Below are 24041 nucleotides of genomic sequence, written 5' to 3'. Positions count from 1 at the left end.
GGCCTCGCAGTGTCAGAATGACTCATTGCCCAAAACTGTCGGAGGGGAGGCACAAAAAGAGAGAGGGAAAATGATTCTTTAGGCCCAGAGCCGATGCCGCCGCATGCCAGATTTCCATGGATACGGGCGGTAACTTGGCAACCACGGCGTTTGTCTGTCGTCATGGAAACGTCTGTCTCAGAGCTCTTTACCAAGGAATATTGGCAGGCGGGTGAGACGAGGACAGACAGAGATAGTTGACATCTGTCCGTCTCTGTCTTTTTTCTGGTTAATGCAAACATGTCAAAGCGCCACAGTGGAAACTATGAGTTGAGAAACTGCTGATTGAATATTCTTTTCTGTGCAACACAGCCAGGAACCCGCTCCCAGCCACTGATGATGCGCGTTGAGACGGGAAGTACAGTAATTGACAGGAAGTACCCCCAGACACAGGAAGAGATGGGAAGCGTTCGAGGCATGTGAACACTTTGGTTCAACACATTTCCACCATGCTGCTCATTGAACATAGACTTTCACTGCCTGCACGCAGAACTCGAGGTGCTTGTCATTGTTACTGTGCCTTGTAGAGACAAATCCATTGTACCGAAATGGATCTGTAATAGAAGATTGGTGAGGAATTTGACTAATGTAAAAAAAAAAAATAACAAGGAAAGTATATGGAAACTACAGTACTTTACAGTCAGGCAGGACCAAACAGAAAAAAATAACCTGTGGGTTAAACAGAACAATTTGACAAGAGGATGTGGTTGTGAAACATTTCAGCACATCACAGGATAAAGATTTTTATTTTGAATGACTTGTCAAACCAACTTGGTGGAAACTTCCTACCAATTTTTTAAGCTGGATGAAAAATGCTGATCCTCCTCATAAGTTTCTGCTATTGTTTAAAACGACTAACGAATACATTTTCAAAAATGAAATACAACTTGACATATAGCGTCAGCAGCATCGGCCTAACCACAGTTCATGTAGTCCAACACATTTTTATTTAACAACCCTGACATCTTTGTTTCTTTTTGCTTTCTTTTTTTTTGTTATTTGGCTGGTTCAGTTGTGTTATTATCATTATTCTTATTATTTTTATTCTTATCATCATCATTATTATTATTATTATTATTATTATTATTATTATTATTATCATTATTATTATTATTATTATTATTATTATTATTAGTAGTAGTAGTAGTAGTAGTAGTATTTAACCAAGAATGATCCTGCAACTGAATTATACGTACCCATATTTTGTTTTCTATTCCTTATTAAAGAGAGAACAAGAACACACTAAAGGCAATAACCAAAACAGGAAGAGCCAGGGACTTGTGACATTACACAAAAATATTCAGAGAAATACATATGTTATAGGTTTACTAGTCATTAGATTTAGAAATCATTCTTTTTCCAATAATTTTTTTCTTGTGATCATAATTAACATATGTGGATACAGTTTTGCCACAAATGATTAACAAAATTCAGGCTGAAAGAAAAAATATTTTCTCTTTCTTGGTAAAAAAACCCTCCCTCCTGTTACTGTCATATTCAAAGTGACGTCACTGGTCTCCATGGACGGCGGGGGGGGGGGGGCGCGCGCGCCGCGGCAGCAGCAGCAGCAGGTGAGCGCGCAGACGCAGACGCAGCGGCGCGGAGCAGCGGACCGGAGCGGAGCGCAGCGCAGCGCAGCGCAGTCATGGGCAAGATCCAGGAATTTGACATCACTTTCGCCAACAACAAGGTTGTTTACGCACCGGGCGAGTCCATCGGCGGGTCGGTGAGGATTCGCACCAGCAACTCGCTGCAGTACAAAGGTGAGAAGAGGGGAAACTCTTCAACTGCTTGTGTCCTTCTTTTTTGGGTTTCGGTGCCAGCGTGTGTCCGCCTGGTTTCCTGCGCCGCGCGCACGAGAAGCTCCGCGTAACGACAATCAACTCATTTTTTTAAAAAATCTCCTTGCGTGATGATGGTGGACGTCGGGGGGGTTGGGGGGTTGGGGGGGGGGGCTATACAGGGACGGAGGACCGTGTGGTTCTTGGCTCGTTCTGTGGCCGTTTTTGGTGAGGAATGTTTGGAGCGTCTCCGCCCTCCACATGACCACGAGCAGGACTCTGGTGCCCGTTGTGCCTGTTGTTGTGCCACGCTCGGCTTGTTGGTGCCGCCTGGTTCTCACCCTGTTTTAAAACCCACATCCTGGTCCACTTCCTGCCTGTGGCAACGTGTTGCTTCCATGTATTGTGCTTTTGACGAGCCATAGAAGAACAGTTTGGGGATGTGGTCTGGACGGTGAAGCATCCACACCAAACAAGACACAACAACAGGTGTCAAGAGACTTTATAAAATATAGATTTCACTGTTGATATGTCTATTCGTCGGCATGGTAGGTTATAGCTACTGGACATAGTTAACAATGGGGAAGGAGCAAGGTGGAGGAGAGCCGCTCGTGGAGTTTCCACGGATGTTACACAAGGAATCCATTGTGGGCTCGTGATCCCTGTGGGGATTCTCCTCTGATATAATGGGGGTCTGCTGTCAAGGGGCACAGAGGTATGTTGATGGACCAGCACTGTAAATAGAGAGGGCTGCTGCTTGCAAAGTGCAACACAAAAAGGGCTTTTGGAGTCACAGAAAATGCCCCCAAATATGCAAAAACAACAGCAACATCTGATATAAACTCCATAGTTTGAGGATAGATTTTGGAATTGAAGTCACTCTGCTGCAGTTCCACCTGCGCGTGTGACACGCTGAGATTAAGTTGTCACAACGCGCCGTCCGTCTGACCCCGGAGCAGATGGCGATGTTTGCAGAGGTCAGAGCCGCTGCTGAGCTCTGTTGCAACCCTTAAGGTCACGTAACCAGGGCGTACCTGATACTGGGCGTCATGCACTAACGGAAAGCCTGTGGTGACTGACGGCTGCCACGGCGAGTGGTGAACAGCTCAATGAAAGCTCTGATGATGAGAAGAAGTTGAATGACTGAGAGTTTGGATCCGCTGCAAGGAAGTGAACAGTAGCTGCGTGTTAACTTTCATTACACGGTAATATGTGAGAAGATATCACACCTGCAAGACGGCGTCGAAAAACTGCTGTGTTTTCAGTTCTCATATCCTGGAGAAGGACGCTGCCTTTGCCTTCTCCCATGTAGCAGGGTCCTCCTCTTATTCATCATCTGTATTTGCTAATATCTCTATCACAGAATATACTCACGAGTGCCTCCCCCTCCCCTAGAGAATATTAGATAAGCCCGAAGCTTTAAAACACTCTGAGAAGTTTTACATAGGGTGGTTTGTTTTCATCCCCTTTTCAGTCGGCGTCCTCCACTGACTCCTCTACTTCCGTCGAAGAGCCCCGGGGCTCCAGCTCGGGGCTCCAGCTCGGGGCTTTCGACTCATCTGTTAATGTACTGTAAAACGCTGAGGCTGCATTTACGGGTCCCGCGACACTTCCCTCTCATCCGGGGCTGCCGATGACTTCATCGATCAGACGGCGTGAATCACACTACAGCCTCTGCTGGGTTCCTGAGTTGTTTTTGTGTGTCTTGAGCGGAGATGACAAGAGGAGCTGTTGGTTTATCACCGTCGGCCTGACACTCATTAGCCTGAACGGCTCCTCGCGTAATCAATTTTCTGCCTTTATTTGATTAAGGACGCCTCATTACGTCAGTACATGAGTCACATACATTGTATGGTTTGTTTTACAATCCTTTTTCTGGACTGAATAGTGTTTTTTCCATCCGATTGGATGATTGATTAAATTAGATGATCAGCAGAAAGTTTAATCACCAAAAATGTTCCTGCCGGTCCAGTCGCCGTTACCACTTCTCTTCCACTCAGGGCCCATGGCAGCTTCCAGGAAACTGCAGTGGCCGTGATAAGAACGAATAATCCATCCTCAGATATTTCGAGCGGCGCTGGAGTTGATATTCAGGGCATGACTGACTGTCTGCATTATATCAAAGTGGACGGTTCAGTTTATAAAGGGTTTGAAGGGAGTGTGTGTGTGTGTGTGTGTGTGTTTGTGTTTGTGGGCACCATATGATCTTTTGAATCCAGTGTGAGTTGCACAGTTACCGGGTTGTTCTGTGAAATAAACACAGGAGGGATATTAATAAGCAGACACAGGGCTTTCTGAGATGCTCAGAAACTCTCAGCCTCTCTGTATTATTGATGGTGGAGACCATTAGACGGCATCTCTATTGATTCGCTTCCTGACAGAGCCGAGCACACGGATAGGAAAGGACACGGATCTTATACACATTACTTACACGTAATGTTGACCATGGCCTACAACTCTTTTGAGCCACTTCCCTTGATATTATGGTCATATTCGATGATTGTGCAGCTCACGAGTTCGCATCTGTTGCAGAAAATTGCTACACAAACAATGTCCAGAAAGGCTACGTTGTTAGGATAACGTAGCGACGGCTCGTAACTTGAGCATGAAGGCTCACAACACGGACAGGTGACTTTACCACCGCTCTGTCTCATAAAATATGTATGAATTCTTAAGTTGAGGGCCAAAAACCGTGTTTTGTATCCTTTGACATCAGTTCATCCTTGAGTCCAAGTGACCCGTTGTCCCAAATCGGAAGAACTTCCCTCCGGCTGTGGCCGCTGGTATAAAAAAAAACCCTCTGTCACTGATAAGAAGTACATCCCTCTGTGTTATGATGAGTGATGAGCTATAGATCGGAGGTGAAGGGCGTAGCCAACCTGTCTGTTGTGTTTAGCCTCCCCTTGTGTCCACATTGGCCTCCTGGCTCTTTGCACCATGTCTGGTCACTTGATACAGGGAGATGTTGCTGCATTGACTCCGTCTATATCGGCTTGTGTGGACATTTTATCTCACCCTGGGACACAGAGTGGGGTCCAGACGTCTGAGACCTCTGGGACAGTGTTCTGTACGTCTGTATTGACTGTTTACTTCAGGCTCCATCACAACATCCAACTCTGTGACTGTGTGATCCTGAGAAGTCAGAAGGTTCGGAGCAGTAGTTAAAACAGGGAATCCCACCTTGTTTGGTCCAAACCTTCGGACTTTAAAGATTGGTCCGAACCAAAGTTGCAGGTGTGAAAGTTTCCTCGGACCAATGGACCAGAATTTGGTCCGACCAAAAGAGGTGGTCTCGGTCTGAATCGACCTGAACCATTGTTCAAACAATTTCTTGGATGGTTCAGACTTTCGGACCAATTACATGAAGTTGAGGCAGCGAGCTGTCATAGCAGAAGAAAGATAACCGGAAGAGGAAGGGTTAAAATGAGCCACGGTAGCAGCTGGATAGAGGAGGAGAGGAAATATTTCATTGGAGTTTGGTCCGACATAACAATAAAAAGTCTGACAACTGACAACACACCGACGTCAGACTCACGGCCGTCTACAAACCGATCAGAGTCAAGTATAGGCAAACGCAGCCCACGCAGGTGATAACGACAGGACGTAGATATGTCATGAAAAGTTCTTTAGTCCGCCCGCAAAGTTGCAACGTGAGACCAAAGCTAACCGGAACAAATGTACACAATGTAACAAAAACTGGAGCGTCGGTCCGGACCTTTCGACTGTGAAAACGCCCTTAGCCACGTCAGGTGAAAGTCCATTCGACCTGACTGTTCACAGTCTCATTCATCCTTTCAGGACTCTTTACGTTCTATGTCGTCTACCGTGTAAGTGAAGACGTTTCGGCCTGTACTTCCTTTTGTATCTTAGATTACAGCGGCGGACTTTGTCTTATCTCACAGAAAGGCGGACGCACAAACGTTCACTGTAACCCAATCATAATCTGTGGTAACACAAACCACCAGCTTTGTGTAAACACGACTGGCCAAGTCCCTTGGGTCCACACGAAGCTGGCCATAGGCCTTTGAATTCTGCTGTTATGGTTTTTAAAAAATCTTTTACTAAGATCTGAGGTTAGTGAATTACACTTTGGGATCAGTGAAGTACATCTATCTGTGTTCTCTTCCGTGGTCGTGGTGTTTTACGGCCATCTTTGTTCAGTCCCTGCTGGACAAGTCTTGACAGCTTTCAGCTCAACAAAGAATTTATCAAGTGTAACTCAAGATAAGACAGGGGAAGTGTGTGTAATGGGTAATCGTTTGGGATTTACAGTAGGTGCTGTGGAAGCTTTATATAACAAGTAAAAAGCCATTTTCTTTTCTTTATGATAAAGAAAGTGGGGGTCACTTCATTAGGCCAGAAAATGGAAGCAATGTGACTGGTTATGTTAGTTATAAAGTTATGAATCTTGACTTTGTACAGTCTACAATATCCATCCTATAATATACTGTATCAATTAAAGGGACACTGGGGTTGCCATGGTAGTCTGCGTTAGTTGCCGACAGCCCCAAACCTCTATTTAATGTTTTCTAATAGACTTAAAAACCGATTTGGTTCAATTTTGTATATCAGCGTATTTATCACACTTCACTCACAGTTTACTTATCATGAGAAGTGCTGTCTGGCTCTGGAGGGAGCATCTCTGAAGTCTGACTGAGCTCCACGCTCTCTCGGAGTTTTCTAAGAGGCAGCCGCTGTTTTAAATTAGGTGTGTGGAATTTGAAAAGATAGCAGCGGTTGAAGGCCTCGGGGTCGTCGCGCAAGAGAGACGTATTCCGTGTTCTCAGCCGGTTTGACCTTGGGTTAATGTCCTCTGACGGCGTCCGGGTACAGGAGCCTGACGGAGACTGTAGGAAAACAGAGGCAGAGAGACGACGATGCTCACGGACCTGTTTTGAATTCGGCCGCTCTCGTGTGTCGGTTCCTCCAAACAGTTTCATATAAAACTGGGGGCGAAATTGATACAGAATGGATCAATGAGTCCAGTGTACGAGCGTCTCTTCACTATTCACGCAGGCTGAGACACTTCGGCCGTCTAGACTTGAGGCGCAACGAGTAAAATCTTGACGTCACCGCCTGGAGGGTTACTGAGAAGAGATCTGTCTGGAAAAAACAGAGGAGCTGCTCTGAAACCAGAAAGAACCACGGCGGCCACACTTTTTTTCGGGGGCAGATTCTTACACATCAGACCTCAAGTGATTCAAAGTGAATGCAACGTATGATATAACAAAAAGTCTATTGTTAAAGATGAGACTAGTGAAGCTAAACCCCAAGACCCTGAGATGATGTTTTGTTTTGTCCTCACACCAAAGATATTCAGTTTACTGTCACAGAGGAGCAAAGAAACCAGAAACTATTCACGTTTAAGGAGCTGAAATCAGAGAATTTTGATTCTTTTTCCCATAAAACCTACTTGAAACGATAAATTGATTATCAAGATATTTGGCGATTAATTGAGTTGTGGATTTCTAATCAATTCACAACAGCAGGAAACATTTTCTGGGGTGGTTTCTGATTCATAAGAGTCAGGTGTAGGTCAAACTGTAACTGTAATGCCGTGTTAACACTTTCTGCCTGTTTTTCGTCTTTCTTCGTCCCCAAATTTGGTTTTTGACGGAAAACTGATTCAAGACAAGTTCTGAAAACAAGCCGCTTTTTTGTATCTGAAGCCAGCAAAATGAGATCAGGTCGCAGCTGATGACGAGGAGGGAGAGGCCAATGCTTTTAATGTAGGTCGCTGCTGACATAGATACCGACGAGAGTGATCCGGCCGAGTGAAGAGCCGGTGATTATTCATTTTAATCCCCGAGCGAAGACAGTGAAATACAAGAACTAATATCTGGAGTATCAAATGATTCTTTTAACCTTTTTTGCTTCCCGTCATGTGACGAGCCCAGTGTGTAATTTGGCCGCTGAACATATACAGACCGAATCCAGGGGAGTGAGTGCAGAGGAGAGATTACATCTGCTGATTGTTTCATGATGTAACTTCTGCAGAGATAAGCCTCTTACACATGCATGCAAACATGCCGTCAGCGAGAGGGTTTCTGTGTACTGTATACATGCAGACGTGTGTGTGTGTGTGTGTGTGTGTGTGTGTGTGTGTGTGTGTGTGTGTGCCCTTGAAATAATACACATGCAAACATTGTAAACGGGTTTAGGGGGGTTAAATGTATTCAAGTGTGCAAAGCTATTAGTGCTTGAGCACAAACGCTCACACATTAGTTTCCAAGCAAAGGATGTAATGTGACGTACAGTAGGCGGCAAAAACAGACAATGACGCACCGGGAAGCATGCGAACATAAACCCACATTGTACGAGAGGAGTCAACATGTGTCTGAGAACAGATCACAACAGACAATTTTTGGGGGGGAAATTTGAAAGATGCAGCGTTGCATTTGGATCTGAATCATTGACTTTAGATAAAGTGTCAACTCTAATTTCCACCTCTTGTCTCTTCGCGTCTTGTCTCAACTTTAAATCTGAAGTGTTGGACGGGCTGCAGTCGACGAGCAGATGAATGTAGTTCATTCCAAGATTCCAGCAGTTATACCAAAGTGCTTGTGGCATATAGAGTTAAAGGGATAAGGCTCCCTTCATAGATACATCGATTATTAATAAGACTAGAACTTGACTTCTGTCGGATACATGGATTATTAATAAGACTAGAACTTGACGAGCAGATTAATGTTTGTTTGAATCGTTGACAGACTCAATAACACTGTTGCATCTCCAGCTCCTGTGGCTTTTTGGTTCCTTAAACTGTTAAAGTTGAAGAACATTGACTTCATCACTCTTTCTCTCGCCGAAGCAGTTGTCTCAGCGCAGCGTTTCCGTCTCTGGCCCCTGTGGCTTTCTGGTTCCTTAAACTGAAACTGAGCTAAAGTTGAAGAACATTCATTGCATTTTCATCTCACTGACCTCACAGGGGAGCTGACTGCACTGCACAGGACACGTCTGAGCGAACAGCCCGGGCTCCGTTCTCTGCTGGGGAGGGGATTCCCTTACAGTCGGTACAGTCGGGCGTAGTGGATCAGAAGAGCAGGTGGCCGTGTTTGACATGTCTCACTGAGCGGACATTAGAAAGGAGATAAGGCGAGACGTCGGAAAAGTGAGAGGGACTAATTGTTTTTCGCAAGCACGTGAAGATTTAATGAAGGTAGAAAGTGTAGCGTCGGATCACTGGGCCGTCGGGGCGAAAGGGCTCTGACCTCTGAGGTTTGTGGAGGAAGAAAGTGGAAATGTTTTGGGCTTTTTCGTTCTCATGTCATTCGTGCCACCAGAAAGAATCATTATACTCAAACTTTCTGTCTCCGCTCAGACCTTCATCTTTTTATCCTCTCAGAAATAATCACGAGGTCTCGCCGTGAATAATGGATGATGGGCTCTTCCGAGGCCTTTTCCTACAGAACTTGAGTCTTGTCACACAGACGCTGCTTCGGGAGTTCTCGTGCCTCATTATGCAGGAATGTGTAAGTGACGTCTGTCCATGTGAGGAATGTTGATCGATTCGAGTAATTCAAACAGTCTCTTCTGATTTCAGTCAAACTTCCCTAATACCCGAGCCCCCCCCCCCCCCCCCCCCATCTGCTGATGCAATTGGCAGCAACCGCTGACTTCACGGTTTCATCCCGCAGACAAACAGTTCGGCCTTTTGTCCTGGAGAAGTTCAACATTTTTATTGCTTAAAGGGGCAGTTAGTGAACTTTGGAAAGAGTTTGTCCCTCTCGTTGTTGTTGTTGTCGTTGTCGTTGATAATTTTACTGCACCGACCGGGTGTCGCGAACCCGCAGCCTCGGGCCTGGGAGGCCGACGCAATAACCACCAGGCCAAAACCCCTCAGTCGCAGCGTCTGTCGCTGGCACGTCTCTTGGAAAGAAAGGGGCAGTGAGCGATTCTAAAGCACAACATGTTTCGTAAATATCGGCGACTATTTCCTGGCCTAGTGGTCAGCGTGTCGGACGGCCGTACCTGAGGTCGCGGATTTCGCGGCCCGGCCAGAGCAGTGAAATCACCACAACAACAACAACAACAACAACAACACAGAGAGAAACAAGCCTTCTCCAGAATCGCTTACTGCCCCTTTAAGGTGTTGGGGAGCAGTGAAGAATAATATACAAAAGGTGTATTGGATTAAAATCGCTTACTGCCCCTTTAAGAGTGATTCACTTACTCGCATTACCGCACCTTCGAGCCCTGGTTACATCCTCCGTGACCCATCAACACACTGATGTAACCCACATCAGAGAAACCTCGTGATACAGTCAAACAAAGCAATCAGGCAGCAGGCATCTCGCCTCTGCTGGATCTGTCCGCCCACACAGTCTAATGAGTAGTAGCACCAGGATCATCTGCGCCTATGACCAACGCAGAACCTGGACCGACTCCAGTGTGTTGGTAACAAATCCAGTCAGCTGCTGAGTCAGGGCACGCTCCGCTGCTGGCTTCTTCTCTCCGCGCGAGTCCTGACTGAGCGTCAGCCGCCCCCCTCGGGCTGCGGTGTGTGTCCTGTGGAAGGCTGCGCCTCCTCCGCTGCAGATTCCTGTGATGGCGGCTCCCAGGTGTAAATCCACCGCTGCTGGTGCGAGGGCAAGTTGGAAGTTGTCAAGCTTCCGTAAATCAACCAAAACTTGTGTGAGCTGAGTTTGCGTTGCAGGATTTAATGACATTCTACACAAGTACAGTTAATCATTAAAACTTTACATGTATTGTTGCAATTGTAATTGTAATTGTAATTTATTTATTTGAACAGGGACAGTGCCCAAATAAAAACATTAATAGATGTCTTGTGCCAGGTTTTAGCAAACTGCCAGTTTCCGCCCGTAGTCCCTGGGCAGGTAGATGGCGCAATAAAATACAGACAAAGTATTTACAGCATACAATACAGATAGATACATGAAGTCATAACAATCTGCAGACATAATTTTCCCTATCCCACCCCTTTTTGAACTGAAACTAGACCCTCCCCCCCATAAACACTTGGTAATTTAGCACATCAATTCACTGGTGGGAGCAAGTCTGCTTTGTTAACAACCAATGCTTTGCTAAGCGTGAGAATGAGTGCAAGTTGGTGCAGGAAATTAGCTCTATATGAAATCACTTATATCGGGATATGAGATTTTGTGTCATATCATCATAAATTACAATACTCCAATTTATACGAATGAGATGACCTCTGACCTAATGTTGAAAATAGAGACATATGGGTATCGGCGCTCATGTTTACCGATAAGAAATCTTTTATTGTACAGAATAAACAATGGAGAAAAAGAATACACATTTTATGTGAAATACTTTTTTTATTTTCTAAATTCAAGTTCAATATATTTGGTCGTATTTGTGTTTTCTTTTTCAATTCATATTTATTTATGATATAAGTGTATGGTTACATTTCTTGGTCATAATGGTTCGAAAACAAAATTTTAGGAATCATTGCCGAATAAAAAAAATAAAATAAAAATAATAATAAAAAATAATATATATATATACGAAATCTTGTACCCCCTTATATCGGCATTGGCCCCCCAAAAAATCCAAAATTCGGTCAGGCTCTAGTTGAAAATTACTCAGATGATAGATTCACACAGGATTAGGAATGTGGACAACCTCTGCAAATATTAAAAATCATGAGGTCTCAGAGGTTTTGGCCCTGGTGTGTCTGTGGTGAGGAGAATTATTGGGCCACAGACAGACGGACAGTCACATATTACTAATCTATATTCAGCTCTGATGCTGTTGCTGCTGCTGCTGCCGGGGACACTAACAGATCCCCTCTGCACTGACCTTTCACGGACCGAGCTCCTGACTTTACCACAACAGTAAACAGAAGTAGCGTCTCTCTTCTGTCTGTCATTGTTTGTGTAGAGGTTCGGCTCTGTGAGGACTCGATGTGGCGGAGGATGAAGGTATTACCCCCCCCCCCCCATGACTGAGGCAGATGGTCGGAGCCGCAGATTGCAGGGTTTAATTAATGACCGAATAAATGGACACTGAGCCGCTGCAGATTTTAGGTTTTTTGTTTTTTAGCCGACAGTTGAGGATCCGCCCTCTTCCCCCCAAAAACTGTGCCAACAGTCCTGCCGGTGTGGAGAGAGCAGCCATCTGCCGCTGTGTGTGTGTGTGTGTGTGTGTGTGTGTGTGTGTGTGTGTGTGTGTGTGTGTGTGTGTGTGTGTGTGCACAGTGCGACAGAGTCCCTTGCGTGAGCATGTGAGCTGTGATTGTGGCAAAATATTTTCTATGATGATGTTTTCTTTTCTTTGAGCAGTGAGATGTCCGTTCCACTTGGCAACATGACTCTTCCCACGTTCCCTGTCTCTCGCCAATATCACTATCAAATAAAGTCAAAAGGCCCAAAAAGTTTAATGCTTTAAGTTTCTTTCATATAGATGGTGAAAACAAAAAGAGGTTTGAAAAGTGTTAATGCTCAGAGGAAACAAAGAAAAGGAAAAGAGATTCAGGTAGCGTGTTGGGAAAGATAAGAAAACACTTGGAAAAACACACGGTCCTGTTTGTCCTTCTGCTTATCAAAACGCTGAGATAAGACTGAGGCTGGCTCATTTTTCTATTTAATCTTCTGCTCTCTGTCACAGTTATGACAGTGTGTGTGTGTGTGTGTGTGTGTTATCAGAGGGTTTTCATTTCCTTGCAGACAGATCAACAGAAAGACCACAGGGGTAGAGAGAGAGAGAGACACATGCTGCGAGAACTGACGGTTGATTTCCGTCCGTCCTCTTGGCAACAAGGCTTTTATTGTGAAAAGCAACAATGATCGGTAAAAATAAAAAAAATAAACATCTGCCTTGGTTTGATTCGCTGCCGCTCTTGTTGTGTAACAGCTCTTTGTCCTTGTGTTCCACTGAGAGAAGAAGAAGAAGAAGAAGAAGAAGAAGAAGAAGAAAGCGTCTCAGCATCGCCTGCTGTAACATCAGTCACCTTGACTTGACCTCTGCTTTATCCAACCCGTTCCATCATCGCCGCCATCATCATCATCATCATCATCATCATCATCATCATCCTTGTACAAAACTGTCGGTGAAGCACCATCAGCGGCGCGAATCCAAACCGGTCCAACCTGCAGTATCCACGTCCTTTTTTTTTTTTTCTTTTTTTTTGTTCCGCGGTTCAACTTCTTCCGTTTCACAGCAGCTCATTGTTGAACTTCCTCCTCCTCTGTTCTGTTGACAGGAACCGTTAACTGGCTCTTCTCACAGATCAGTGACCTCTGCAGCAGAACGCACCCGTCAGCGGCAGAGAGACTCGTGACGCTGATCTGGGTGTGGGCGCGACCCCCCCCCCCAAAACTCTGTGTTCATAATTAGAATCAATGACATGTTTGGAGTTGCTGCCCTTTGTCCTAAAGTGGACGAATGCTGCTGCACTTACGAAAAAGAGAGGGGCGAGACACGAGTGCATTTGATTCATTTGTGCAAGCGTGCGCAGAAAATAGCAACGAGACAAAATTCATCTGCAGATGAATCTGCATGTGCAGTGCCGTGTACTTTTAAAAACGCGACTGTGGATTGACTCTTTCCCTCTTCTCTCTCCTCTTCTTCCGCTCGGCAGCCATCAAGGTGAACTGTCAGGGCTCGTGTGGGATCTCCAACAAGATGAGCGAGGCCTCGTGGAGCCTGGAGGAGCAGTACTTCAACAGCACGTTGTCCGTCGCCGACAAAGGTGAATGACAGCACACGCACAATTTTTCAATCGCATTTGAGCACTTTCCCACGATGGCGTATTAGGGGAGGGGTTAATATTTAGAGACAAAAATCGGAGATTAAAGTTGCACATTTCCGAGAAAGAAAATCGCATAGTCTCTGAGATTATAAAGTAGGAATTAGCGAGAAAAATGATCATGATCATATGGGCTAAAATCACGAGTATCTGCTTCTCACTAAAGCCGAGTATAATTTCATCAGATTTCATCCCCCGATGAATCGGAGTCTTCCTGCTCACCGGGTCATCTTAAAACGTGCAGGTACACACAAGCACGGCCCGTCAGTGGCCCCAACACAACTCTTGCCGTGTGCACGTGACGGCGCAGATTCTCTGCCGACATCCAGCACATGCGCATAAGAGCCCAAATTAAAAAAAAACAATTTGCCTCTGAGAGGATTGAAATGAAATGTCAGAGGCTCCGGCGTCCCTGTCAAAACGCGGCTGAGTGACGGCTCCGGTCTTTCACCTCATTTGGTTCATGGTTAAATCTGCTGCGGCGCGTTTAATCTCACAGTGGCAGAAGAGTTGAAAGCCTCAATCAGTCAGAGGAACGGTCCGCCTGTCTGTCGGGATGTCCCCCCCCGTCCCCGTCCCCCGTCCCCCCCGTCCCTGTCTGCTGCTCGCCGCCTCTCTGGGGCGAGACGTGGCCGTCGGCGTCCAGCGGTGTCGGGGGATGAGGACGTTGCCTGAGAGGCGGCCTCGTGCTCTCTCCCCCTGCTCGCCGTGCGGAAGCGAGAGCTTACGGGGGCCTTTTGTTGTTGAGCGCGATCTTCCATCTTTTGTGTGCGTCGCCGACGCCGGCCGCCCGCCCGCCCGCCCACGGCCATACAGTTAGAAATGTGCTGCGCGAGCACGGAAATCTGTTGTAAATGCAAATCTGTTCCTGTGGAAACTGGATGGGAGAGTCTCTGGAGCATGAAATCCTCAGGTCAATGTTTAACTGTGTGGTATACGCATCACCAGTCTATACCGCACTGCCGGAAAGTACATTCACTCGAGCGCTGCACTTCAGTAGAAGGTTGAGATGCTTGTACTTTGTTCTTAATTCTATGCTACTTCATATTCATACTTGTGTGCTAGATGTAAATATTGTACTTTTTGTTCACTCTGCTACATTAATGGCAAACATGACCATTTTTTGGGGTGCGGAGTCAGACCATGGTCTGTAAAAATGGACGTCACCGTGGGTTGCCACTTGGTACAGACCATAATGTATCCACAGAAAACTGCCCAGCAACGAAATGTGGCGAATTTTCTTATTGTATTCTGATTATTCTCATAGTCAATATTTAATATTTGATATAAGTTTTTATTTTTATTTCTCGAAATAAAGTGTGGGTTTTTGTTTTTCATAGTAACTATCTTCTCTTCAAAAATTGTCAAGTGAATCAAAGTGTGGGGAAAAACCCACAGGCAGCTGTTATCTTCCTGCTCACCTGTACCAAGAGTTTCAGGTGTGCAAAAAAACCTTGTGGTAATAAATACGAGGAAGGGGGAGAAAAAATATTCTCTTCAAAATGCCACGAATAGGTCATAAGTCTTTGACGCTAAAGCAAAACTGGTTCAGCACATTCACATTCACACACACACACACACACACACACAGACGGTGAGGCTGACTGATAATGTGGTATGCCACAGACGCCTGACGGTTGGAGGAGTGACGAGCAGTGATGTCCGAGTCCACTCTTCATCCTGTCGCCGGTTAACGACCGTCAGCGAACTGAGGCGCTCCCTCCGTCTCTGCCGCACTATTGTTGCTGTGGTTCTTCCTTTTTACCGACTGACCACTTTACATCTGGACGCCCACTGAAGCGTTTTCCCGTTTGGTCGCATTTGGCACATTTTAATTCACTGATAAAATCGACACGCCTCTGAACAAACAAAGCCGACGGCCGCGACCTCCTGCTGTGAGGTGACGGCGCTAACCACCGCACCGCTGCACCACGGTGATAAGACAGCTCGCCGTACAAGATGTATACTGTAACCTGACTCTCCTTTAATTGTTTTCCTTGGTCGTGTGGGTTTTTTTCCTCTCTGCTCCGCTCGGTTGACTTCAGTATAACCCACAGTGGCTGTCTGCACCTGCACAGCAGCGGTTTCAGAGCACGACTGCTTCCTCTACCAGTCAACAAATGCAAATGAGCGCACACACACACACACACACACACACACACACACACACAGACAGACGGAGCACTTCCCCTCAGGAAACGGAGACCGACGGAAAAAAAACGCCGTGCCCGTCGTCCCCAATGAGGTGCTGTTGCCTTCTGGGAGATTTGCGCTCATCTGGAGGATTAATAACCCGGTTCCTTCAACAAGGTGCTCTCGGTGTGACGGGGACGCAAAGACGCCGATTGGTGCCTTGTGCTCTTGTTAGCGGTTTAATTGACCTTGAGAAATGAATTTTTTTTTTTTCTTTTAAAGGAGGAGGAACATTTTCTAGTTGTCACCTGTTGTCTGTGGTAGGAACCAATGGGCTCAGGCCTGAAAGCTACAGCGAGGCTTTTTTGTGACATTTACTGACAATATGAAAAAGGTAGAATAAAAAACAGACTTGCCCTTTAATCTAAAAAGCGTTGTAACCGGGTAACGGCCTGGACTCGGTCGCTGTCGGCCTCCCTGTGCTCTTAAATCACTGATTAACTTTCCAGCGACATGTGTTGGCCATCACACACACACACACACACACACACACACACACACACACACACACACCTTATCGCTTCCTCTGACGCTGGCCGACCGGTTTCAGTTGCAAGTTTCGTTCGCAGTAAGAGAAATCTCAGCTCGGGCTGTTTTTGTTTTGCCTCAGAAACTCCATCCCAGTGGGAAAGCAGGCGACGTGTACTCGGTGAACATCCGACGTCCCCGCAGGCGCGGAGCCTCGCGGGGACGTCGGATGTTTACCGAAGGTGTCTCACAAACCCCCCTCGTGAATTTTCACAATATGCGTCTTTCCACTGCGTCACTGATTAACCCCCTTCACTCTTTCGCAGGGACGCTGGCGGCAGGCGAGCACAGCTTCCCGTTCCAGTTTGTCATTCCAGGTGAGTGTGAGCGCTCATCCCCCCCCCCCCCCCCCGTGTCGCCCTCGAGCCCAGTAACTGTCTGTTCCTCGTGGACCTACTTTCATCAAAAGTCCACATGACGTCAGCAGAAGGAGCGTGAATGGTGCGATGACCTCTGATAGCGCGGGACTTTTCCTGGTGTGTCTCGCGAAGACGCGTGACAGTCGCTGGAGTCATTACAATTCAGTTTTATAACAGGAGGTTTATAGGAGGAAGAATATTTGATATTTGACGCATCAGTGGAGTAACGCCCACCTGTTCACAGACACATTCCTAATGTGCCCGAGTGACGATTTCCTGACGGCGCACTGCAAAAACCACCAGATCAGCTCAACATACTTGCCACCACATCCGAGGGCGTGCACACACACACACACACACACACACACACACACACACACACACACACACAGTGCAGCGTCTGTTATCTGGCGCTCTCTCGGGCGTGGGCAGGAGGAGCACAGGGAGGGTTTGGGGTTATTTATAGTTCCTTCTCCTGTTGTGCAGTCGCTGTTTAATTGGTCTTCATGCACCCATGCCTCCCCCCTCCCCTCCCTCCCTCCCTCCCCTCAGACTCTCAGGAGCGTCAGCAGCACAGGGCCACGTTAACTATCATGTGGTGATAATTGGCTCGCTGGCGATAGTGTCTCCTACTGACCCCTGCTGGCCGAGCACGCGCACTCAACGTGCTCTCTCGTATCTCTGAAGAACGCTCTCTGACGGGCACTGACAATTTCCTGAACTTCTCCCGAGACGGGGGCTGCAGGTGAGAAGCGCAAATGTCCGCCAACGATGCTCTGGACATGTTTACGGAACTCGTCCTGCCAGCCCCCAAGTCAAATTTCATCGTCTTAGTTTTGGGTATTGGCATGCTAACATTTTCTAATGAGTTCTTACAGGTGTTAAGTTTTAAACCGTTGTAGGGGAATCGGACCCAGGGATCGGCAAAGTGTTTGCTGCTCATCCATGAATGTTTTTAGCAAATATCAGGGCTTCAGAAACTTTCTACAGGTAAAATATGAACCTTACGGTGGCAACAGGAGTAAGGTCCAGGGGTCACAAAGGTCAATAGGCTACATCGTCTTGGAACGGCGACGTTCAATTTGAAAGCGGTTTCTGCCCAGTTCATCGTACGTGTCAAGACAATATTTTGATCTGCAAATCAACAAGTGCTCGCTAGTTCTTCTTACATGCACAAAAGAGGAAATACTTCAGACTTCAGTGCGCCCCCCTTGTCTGTCAGTCCGTCCACCGCTCCGCTCCTGCGGCCAAACTGTCTGCAGCAAGACAACAACAACAACCACGACGACATCCTCCCGCCTCTCCTGCTTAATTGTCATTGACAAGCAGCAGCAGCAGCGGACGCGTCCCTGGACGCACCCGCTGACATTAACATCTGAGTGAGGATCGAGAGGAACAGTGCCACGGAGTTGCTCTGCCTTTCATTTTGACAACTACCCTTTGACCTTTTTGTTCGCGCTTTTTGGTTATTTACATGCTATGAATCACAATATCAGACCGGCGTCTGAGTTCTTTTTTCTCTCCTCTGCCTCTGAACACCTCCCTCCTTCTTGCTTTCTCCTCCAAATAGTCATTTTTATCTCACTCCTCTTGAGTTTCCTGCCCTCCGGCCTTCTCCCTCCCTGTTTCCTCCTCTTCCGTGTCCAGTGTTCCCTTTTCCTCTGCGCAGTCTGAAATGATTCCTACACCTTCACGGATATACAGAGGCCGCTCATGGACGACACCGAATTTCACTGTTAAATGTCTCGTCGATTGATTCACGCTTGTGTTATTGCCATCTCCATCAGAGATCTCATAATGTCCAACCCTCTCTTCAGTCGCCGCCCCGACTTCCTTCGAGGGGCCGTTCGGGAAGGTCTGGTACCGCGTGCGGGCCGCCATCGACACGCCGCGCTTCTCTAAGGACTACAAAGCCCAGAGGCCCTTCTACCTGCTCAACCTGCTGAACCTCAATGAGGTTCCTGACATTGAAGTAAGTGTTTGACAAACTTTCATTCCCTCGATACTCTTTACTTTTTTCCCCCTTCACTGACTCGAATGTAGCTGTTACTGGATGGAAGTTTTTTTTTAAATATAATTGAGAGGCAGAGGGAGAAGATGTATCTCTTTATTTGATCATCAGCCTTAATCTTATTTGATTTCGTGGCAGAGCAGGATCCGGATTCATTTTTCTCCCTCACTGCGCTGCATCACTTCATATTCACCGCTCTCGTTCTCTCTTCCCGTCACGGCTGTCGGTTTCCTGATACTCTGGATCTTCTTTAACTGCCAACAACGCACAAAGCAACAAACCTTTTGTCTGCATCCTGCTGCGACTCCTCTGTCTCTGCAGCATTCCAGTCACGCCGTGACCACCAAGAAGTTCAGCTACCTCCTGGTGAAGACGGGGACCCTGATGCTGAAGGCTCGCAGCGACCTGAGGGGCTACGTCCCCGGTCAGGTCATCCAGTTGGCCACCGAGATCCACAACAAGTCCGGGAAGGACACGGGATACGTGCTGGCCAGTCTCATACAGGTAGACACCTGTAGGATTGTTGAATATATGGTAGAAATTGAGAAACACAACATCTATAAAGACTTTCAACCCCTTTGCTTTAGCCCAAACACCATTGTTTGGAGCACTGCCCTCTGGAAACATCAGAGTTCCTCCAGAGCCACATACATATCCTAGACGACATATTTACAGATTCTGTTTTGTACAAGTGAAGATGGAAAATTCCCATACCGGGAGTCGAACCCGGGCCACCTGGGTGAAAACTAGGAATCCTAACCGCTAGACCATATGGGAGATACATAGAGGTGTCATCTCGATCAATTTCAGGTGGTTTGAAGTCACATCCATATTTGTTTGCATGTCGCCTCCTTCACACCAGAAAGTGACCTACAGGACCAAGCGGCCTTTGTTTGACCTGCGGACCATCGCGGAGGTGGAGGGAGCCGGGGTGAAGGCGGGAAAACACGCCGAGTGGCGGGAGCAGATCATCGTCCCGCCCCTCCCTCAGTCGGCGCTCGCCGGCTGCAGCCTCATAGACATCGACTACTTCATACAGGTCAGAGAGAGAGAGAGAGAGAGTGTGTGTGTGAGGTTGTCCGTTATTATACTATAGGTTTATTATCCTCTGCAATCAGCAAACTCTTTCCTTGGTGCCACTAATGAATAAATAACTATAATTATAAATGCAACAGGATTAAAAATCTCCGTCAGGCCTGTGCCTCCTTCATGAGTCACGTTTGTGTCACAGGTGTCACTCAAATCTCCGGAAGCCGTCGTCACTCTGCCCATCTACATCGGCAACATCGCTGTGAACCTGTCGCCATCGAGGACCGTTCCCTCCACTCCGGTCCACTGCGGTGCCGCGGTCGCGCCCGCGCCCGGCGCCGCGGGCGTGATGCCCAGCGCCCCACCGGCGGAGGAGGAGCAGCCAGAGGAGGGATTGTGTGCGGGGGGCGTGGCCAGCGAGGCGATCCCGACCAAGAGTCACTCCCAGCAGGACCCCTCGGTTCAGCAGGTCAACATGTCGCCGAGCGCCTTCAGCCACGCGCCGGGAGCGGCGCTGCCCCCCGGCCACCGGCGGCCCGACACGTCCTCGCCGCTGTTCTGCGTGTCCACCGGGGCCACCATACCGTTCTTCACCGAGGGGGACGTGACGCCTGTGCCCACTTCCTGTTCGCTCATTCTCCCTCCGGAGTACAGCAGCTGGGACTACCCTCACGGTCGGTAGTTTGCTTAAATGGCAGAAAGTTTTCAAAAATGATAAGAATTGTCAAACTCTTATCACAAACATTCACTGACTCACAGAAGCTTGGGGGTGCAGACGCTGTACTACAGTGTGAACTGACCAGTGTTTGCCTTTGTGTTGCAGAGCCCCCGCCCTCTTACGAGGAGAGCTGCAGCAGTGCCAACCCCGGCTTCAACAGCCGACAGTAGAGAAGGAGCGGGCGAGGGAGCGCCTGCGCTCGCATCTCCACCAATCGGGACAAATCGGACAGTCTGGGTGACAACGAGGATGGACAGTAGACACGCCCACACCCCAAAGATTGTTTTTCTCTTTGTCCTGTAATAATTATAAAAGAAAAAAGGGATCATATCTTATATCTTGAATATAAGAATTTTAAGTTCACCTCATGTCCCTGCAGGTCGTGTCAGACAAACGGGCGACTTATCACTGTGCCTACGAGTCGTGTTTGTCACGCAGCGTTCGGAACATTCAGTGGTTGGGCGTTTTTCCCTCTTTGGGGAAGATGTGTTCATAATTTGGGTTGTTTGTTTGTTTGTTTGTTTGTGTGTTTGTTCCGGTCTTCAGTGAATTGTTGCATCTGTGATGCCTTGAAAAGGATTTCAGCCTGCTGAAGTTTGACAGGACCCAACGTTGGCCTTTCCCCCCAGTGCTCTGGTTCCTTGGTGTGTTTTCTCAGCTGTTCTTCACGCTGGACATCAAGACGAGAGCTCACGGCCACTGGCCCTTGTCTGTCTGTAAAAATGAATCGTGTAGGATCTTTTATGTGACAATTTTTTCTTTTCACATCCTGCACATAGGGGCTTTAAGGAGAAATAATGTTTTAACTTGAAACACAAGTAGCAGTAAAAACAATGTTCAAAATAGTTGTGCGGCCAACCGACGACCCACCCCGCAAAGATTTGTTGAAAAGACGTCTTTTCCTACGTCTAAACCACATCTGGATTTGGTTGGAAAGTTAAATGTTCTAGGGCTAAATGATGTTCACAAATGACTTATACTATAGATTGATACAGATATATTTCATCCGTGTTGACTGAGAGGTTTGGTTTTGTATTCTGGGGACAGTTCGTCTGCAGCTGGATCCAGGACTGACGCAGCCCTCTTCTGCCCTCTGGTGGTCGTCACGTCACTGCACAAGCGTTATCACCAACTGCTCTTCAAAACTGGAGCTTTAACATAATCAACCACTGGAGCTGAAATAATGAGTCCCTGCGTCTTTAACGCACTGACCCAGGTCTGTTGTATAAATGTACATTTTTTTTATTTTCCTGCAGCTGTCTATTGAGCAGCACTGGGGAATTGAGGTTTGAGGTTATGATGCGAATGCTTTTCGCATCCATCTTTTCCCGACATTTGTGTGTCGTTTCTCTCTCTTTGTCTTCTTTGCCTTAACTTTCTTGTATTGTAACATGAATGAGAAGAGAATCCTCTGAAATGTTTCCACCAGTGCAGATGATAAACATACGTGTGCACAGCACGGCACTTTTTGACGCCCCGGATGCACATCTACTGTAAGTGTGTGTGTGTGTGTATATGAGTGTGTGTGCGTGTGTGTGAGATCTGTTTTCCATAAAATTCCTGATGTATGTGTTACATTGTTCGACAAGGGCTGGGTGATGATTTCAGTTTTAATTGACAGCGTAAAAATATCAAGATATGATCTTACGGTGTCAGTATCACTCTACAAATTACCGTTGTCCAAATGAATCTATCAACAAATTCAGTTGGTGGAAGTTTTTTTGTTTTGCACATAAATGAAAAGTTTGGCCTCGTGGTGCGTTTGTTTTATGATTTTACCTTTACCATTTGTCTTATTGTGTCAATCGTAATCACCGAAGCCAAACCCAACTCATTGTCACTTTCCTGTGAGAAGCTTACGCCTCTGAGTATCTCGAGGACGACTTCAACTGAAGGTTTGTGTGACTCATGATTCTTGTGATACACACATGTGAAATCACCCAAACAATAGTATTCGTGGCTCTACATGATTTTGAATGCATGCCTTAACCATACTGGATTTTCCCCGACTGGAGCCCGTGATGGTCTCTCTTCATCGGGATGATTTCTCCTCCTGTCCTGCCTCCTGTGGACTGTGCCAAGTGCACTTGGATGTGTTCAAATGTAGCTTTTTAAAAAACCACGAGGACGCTGGAGCTTGGACCAGTTGAACTTGATTCATAATTGTTATTGATATGATTATTATCACTTTAGAAAACGTGCAATTGCCCCACCCTTTTCCAGAAGACTGCAGCAGCCGCATGTGTTTCCACGCTGGACTTCCTCTCCACCAAAAGGTACAATAGCTTTACAGTGTGAAGCCCCATATTCGTTCTGTGGTTTTTATGTTCACTCTCTCCTCCTCCACACATTGTGACGGGTGGCGTCGGGTTTTGTATTTTGCTACTTGTAAACTGTTTACAGGTGCGGTATGCAGATAATAATGTGAGCACCTCAATCAGTAAAATGTATAATATTTCAACTTACAGTGCAGAATCAAGAGTTGTACTTTACAGTATAACAATTAAAAAGAAAAGATTGATAAAATGCATGTCTGACGTTTTTGTGGCTCAGTAATGTTTTTGATTTAGTTATTTAAAATGTTCTATTACTAAATAAATAAATACGGCACATATATGTGCAGATAGATAGATATGTGTGAATATATATTTAATGTATATCTATGTGTGTGAATAGATGTTTTTATTTAATGCTGTAATTTGAAATGTTAATTACATGAGAAAAAAATATATGTACAGATAGATAGATAATTATTTAAAAATTCCTAGAGATAGATAGATGTTTTTAAAATTTTATTATACTGAATAAAGATAAATATAGATACATAAATAGATAGATAGTTTCCGCCTATCTGCTGATTAGTACAGTGAAAGTAGTCGCAAAGCCACGAATGCCTTCGGCTATCTCCGTCGACCACAGCCCAAACAATCGGATCTACGCATGCGTGGTATCGGTGAACGCTGTGGCCCACTTTCCCTGGTGAACGCTGACGTAATATATCGGTCGGGTAAATAGTGCGACCGCATTTTAGCCTTTACGGTAGATGCGTTGCAAGGCGAGCAGACATATCCGGTTTTCAAAATAAAATGTTAATATTTACACTGTACATACAGGGAGATCGCATTAATGATATTTCATATCAAAATAAAAGTAAGTTCATCAATGACGTGTAGTTCATTATTTATTATTCACTCGTTTTGTTTAATTTCTTCATTTCTGTATATGACGTTGCTTTTATTATGAAATCAAGTCCTACGGCGCAGTAACCGTAATGCATAGTATAGACCAAGAAAAAAAACATTTCGGTGTAATGGATTACATTATTACAACAAGCAAGAGGCAAGTTATTAATCATGGCTCCCTTATCAAAATTCAAATAATGTTCAAGCGCCTAATAAGAGTTGCAATCTGACCAAGAGGATTTTTTTGTGTGTGTGAGGTGATGTTGGTGACTTTACACTGCACAGGAGTGAAGTTATTAAGTATGATCCCCAATAAAAATGCCCTAAAAATTATATGAAATCACTTTTTAAAAAATGTAATTGTATTTTTTATTCCATTATTTCAAAATACGACCTGCAGCCTAACCAAAGTGTGAGGTGATTGTCACGATGACACTGCGGTTGGTGGGAGTGAACCTATTGAATTTCTT

General features: G+C 46.1%; 1 protein-coding gene and 1 non-coding gene across 3 annotated transcripts; one reads left to right on the top strand and one right to left on the bottom strand.

The window, feature by feature from the left end:
• Nucleotides 1-1605: 1605 nt before the first annotated feature.
• Nucleotides 1606-22144, top strand: arrdc1b (arrestin domain containing 1b). Of its 2 annotated transcripts, XM_035608321.2 has the most exons (8): nucleotides 1608-1802; nucleotides 13384-13494; nucleotides 16539-16589; nucleotides 18449-18603; nucleotides 18964-19146; nucleotides 19505-19681; nucleotides 19874-20345; nucleotides 20495-22144. In XM_035608321.2, exons 1-8 carry the CDS (start codon nucleotides 1685-1687, stop codon nucleotides 20557-20559), a joined length of 1332 nt encoding a protein of 443 aa, XP_035464214.1. In that variant the 5' UTR covers nucleotides 1608-1684; the 3' UTR covers nucleotides 20560-22144. The 2 variants fall into 2 exon arrangements, with proteins under 2 accessions (XP_035464215.1, XP_035464214.1); XM_035608322.2 differs by lacking the exon at nucleotides 13384-13494 and having other exon boundaries at nucleotides 1606-1802.
• Nucleotides 19348-19419, bottom strand: trnae-uuc. Its single transcript has one exon. It is a non-coding gene; the product is annotated as a tRNA-Glu (tRNA).
• Nucleotides 22145-24041: the final 1897 nt, after the last annotated feature.

The sequence above is a fragment of the Scophthalmus maximus genome, chromosome 20 (assembly GCF_022379125.1).
Source record: "Scophthalmus maximus strain ysfricsl-2021 chromosome 20, ASM2237912v1, whole genome shotgun sequence".
Classification (NCBI taxonomy): Eukaryota; Metazoa; Chordata; class Actinopteri; order Pleuronectiformes; family Scophthalmidae; genus Scophthalmus; species Scophthalmus maximus.
This window is presented reverse-complemented; position numbering and strand designations above follow the sequence as displayed.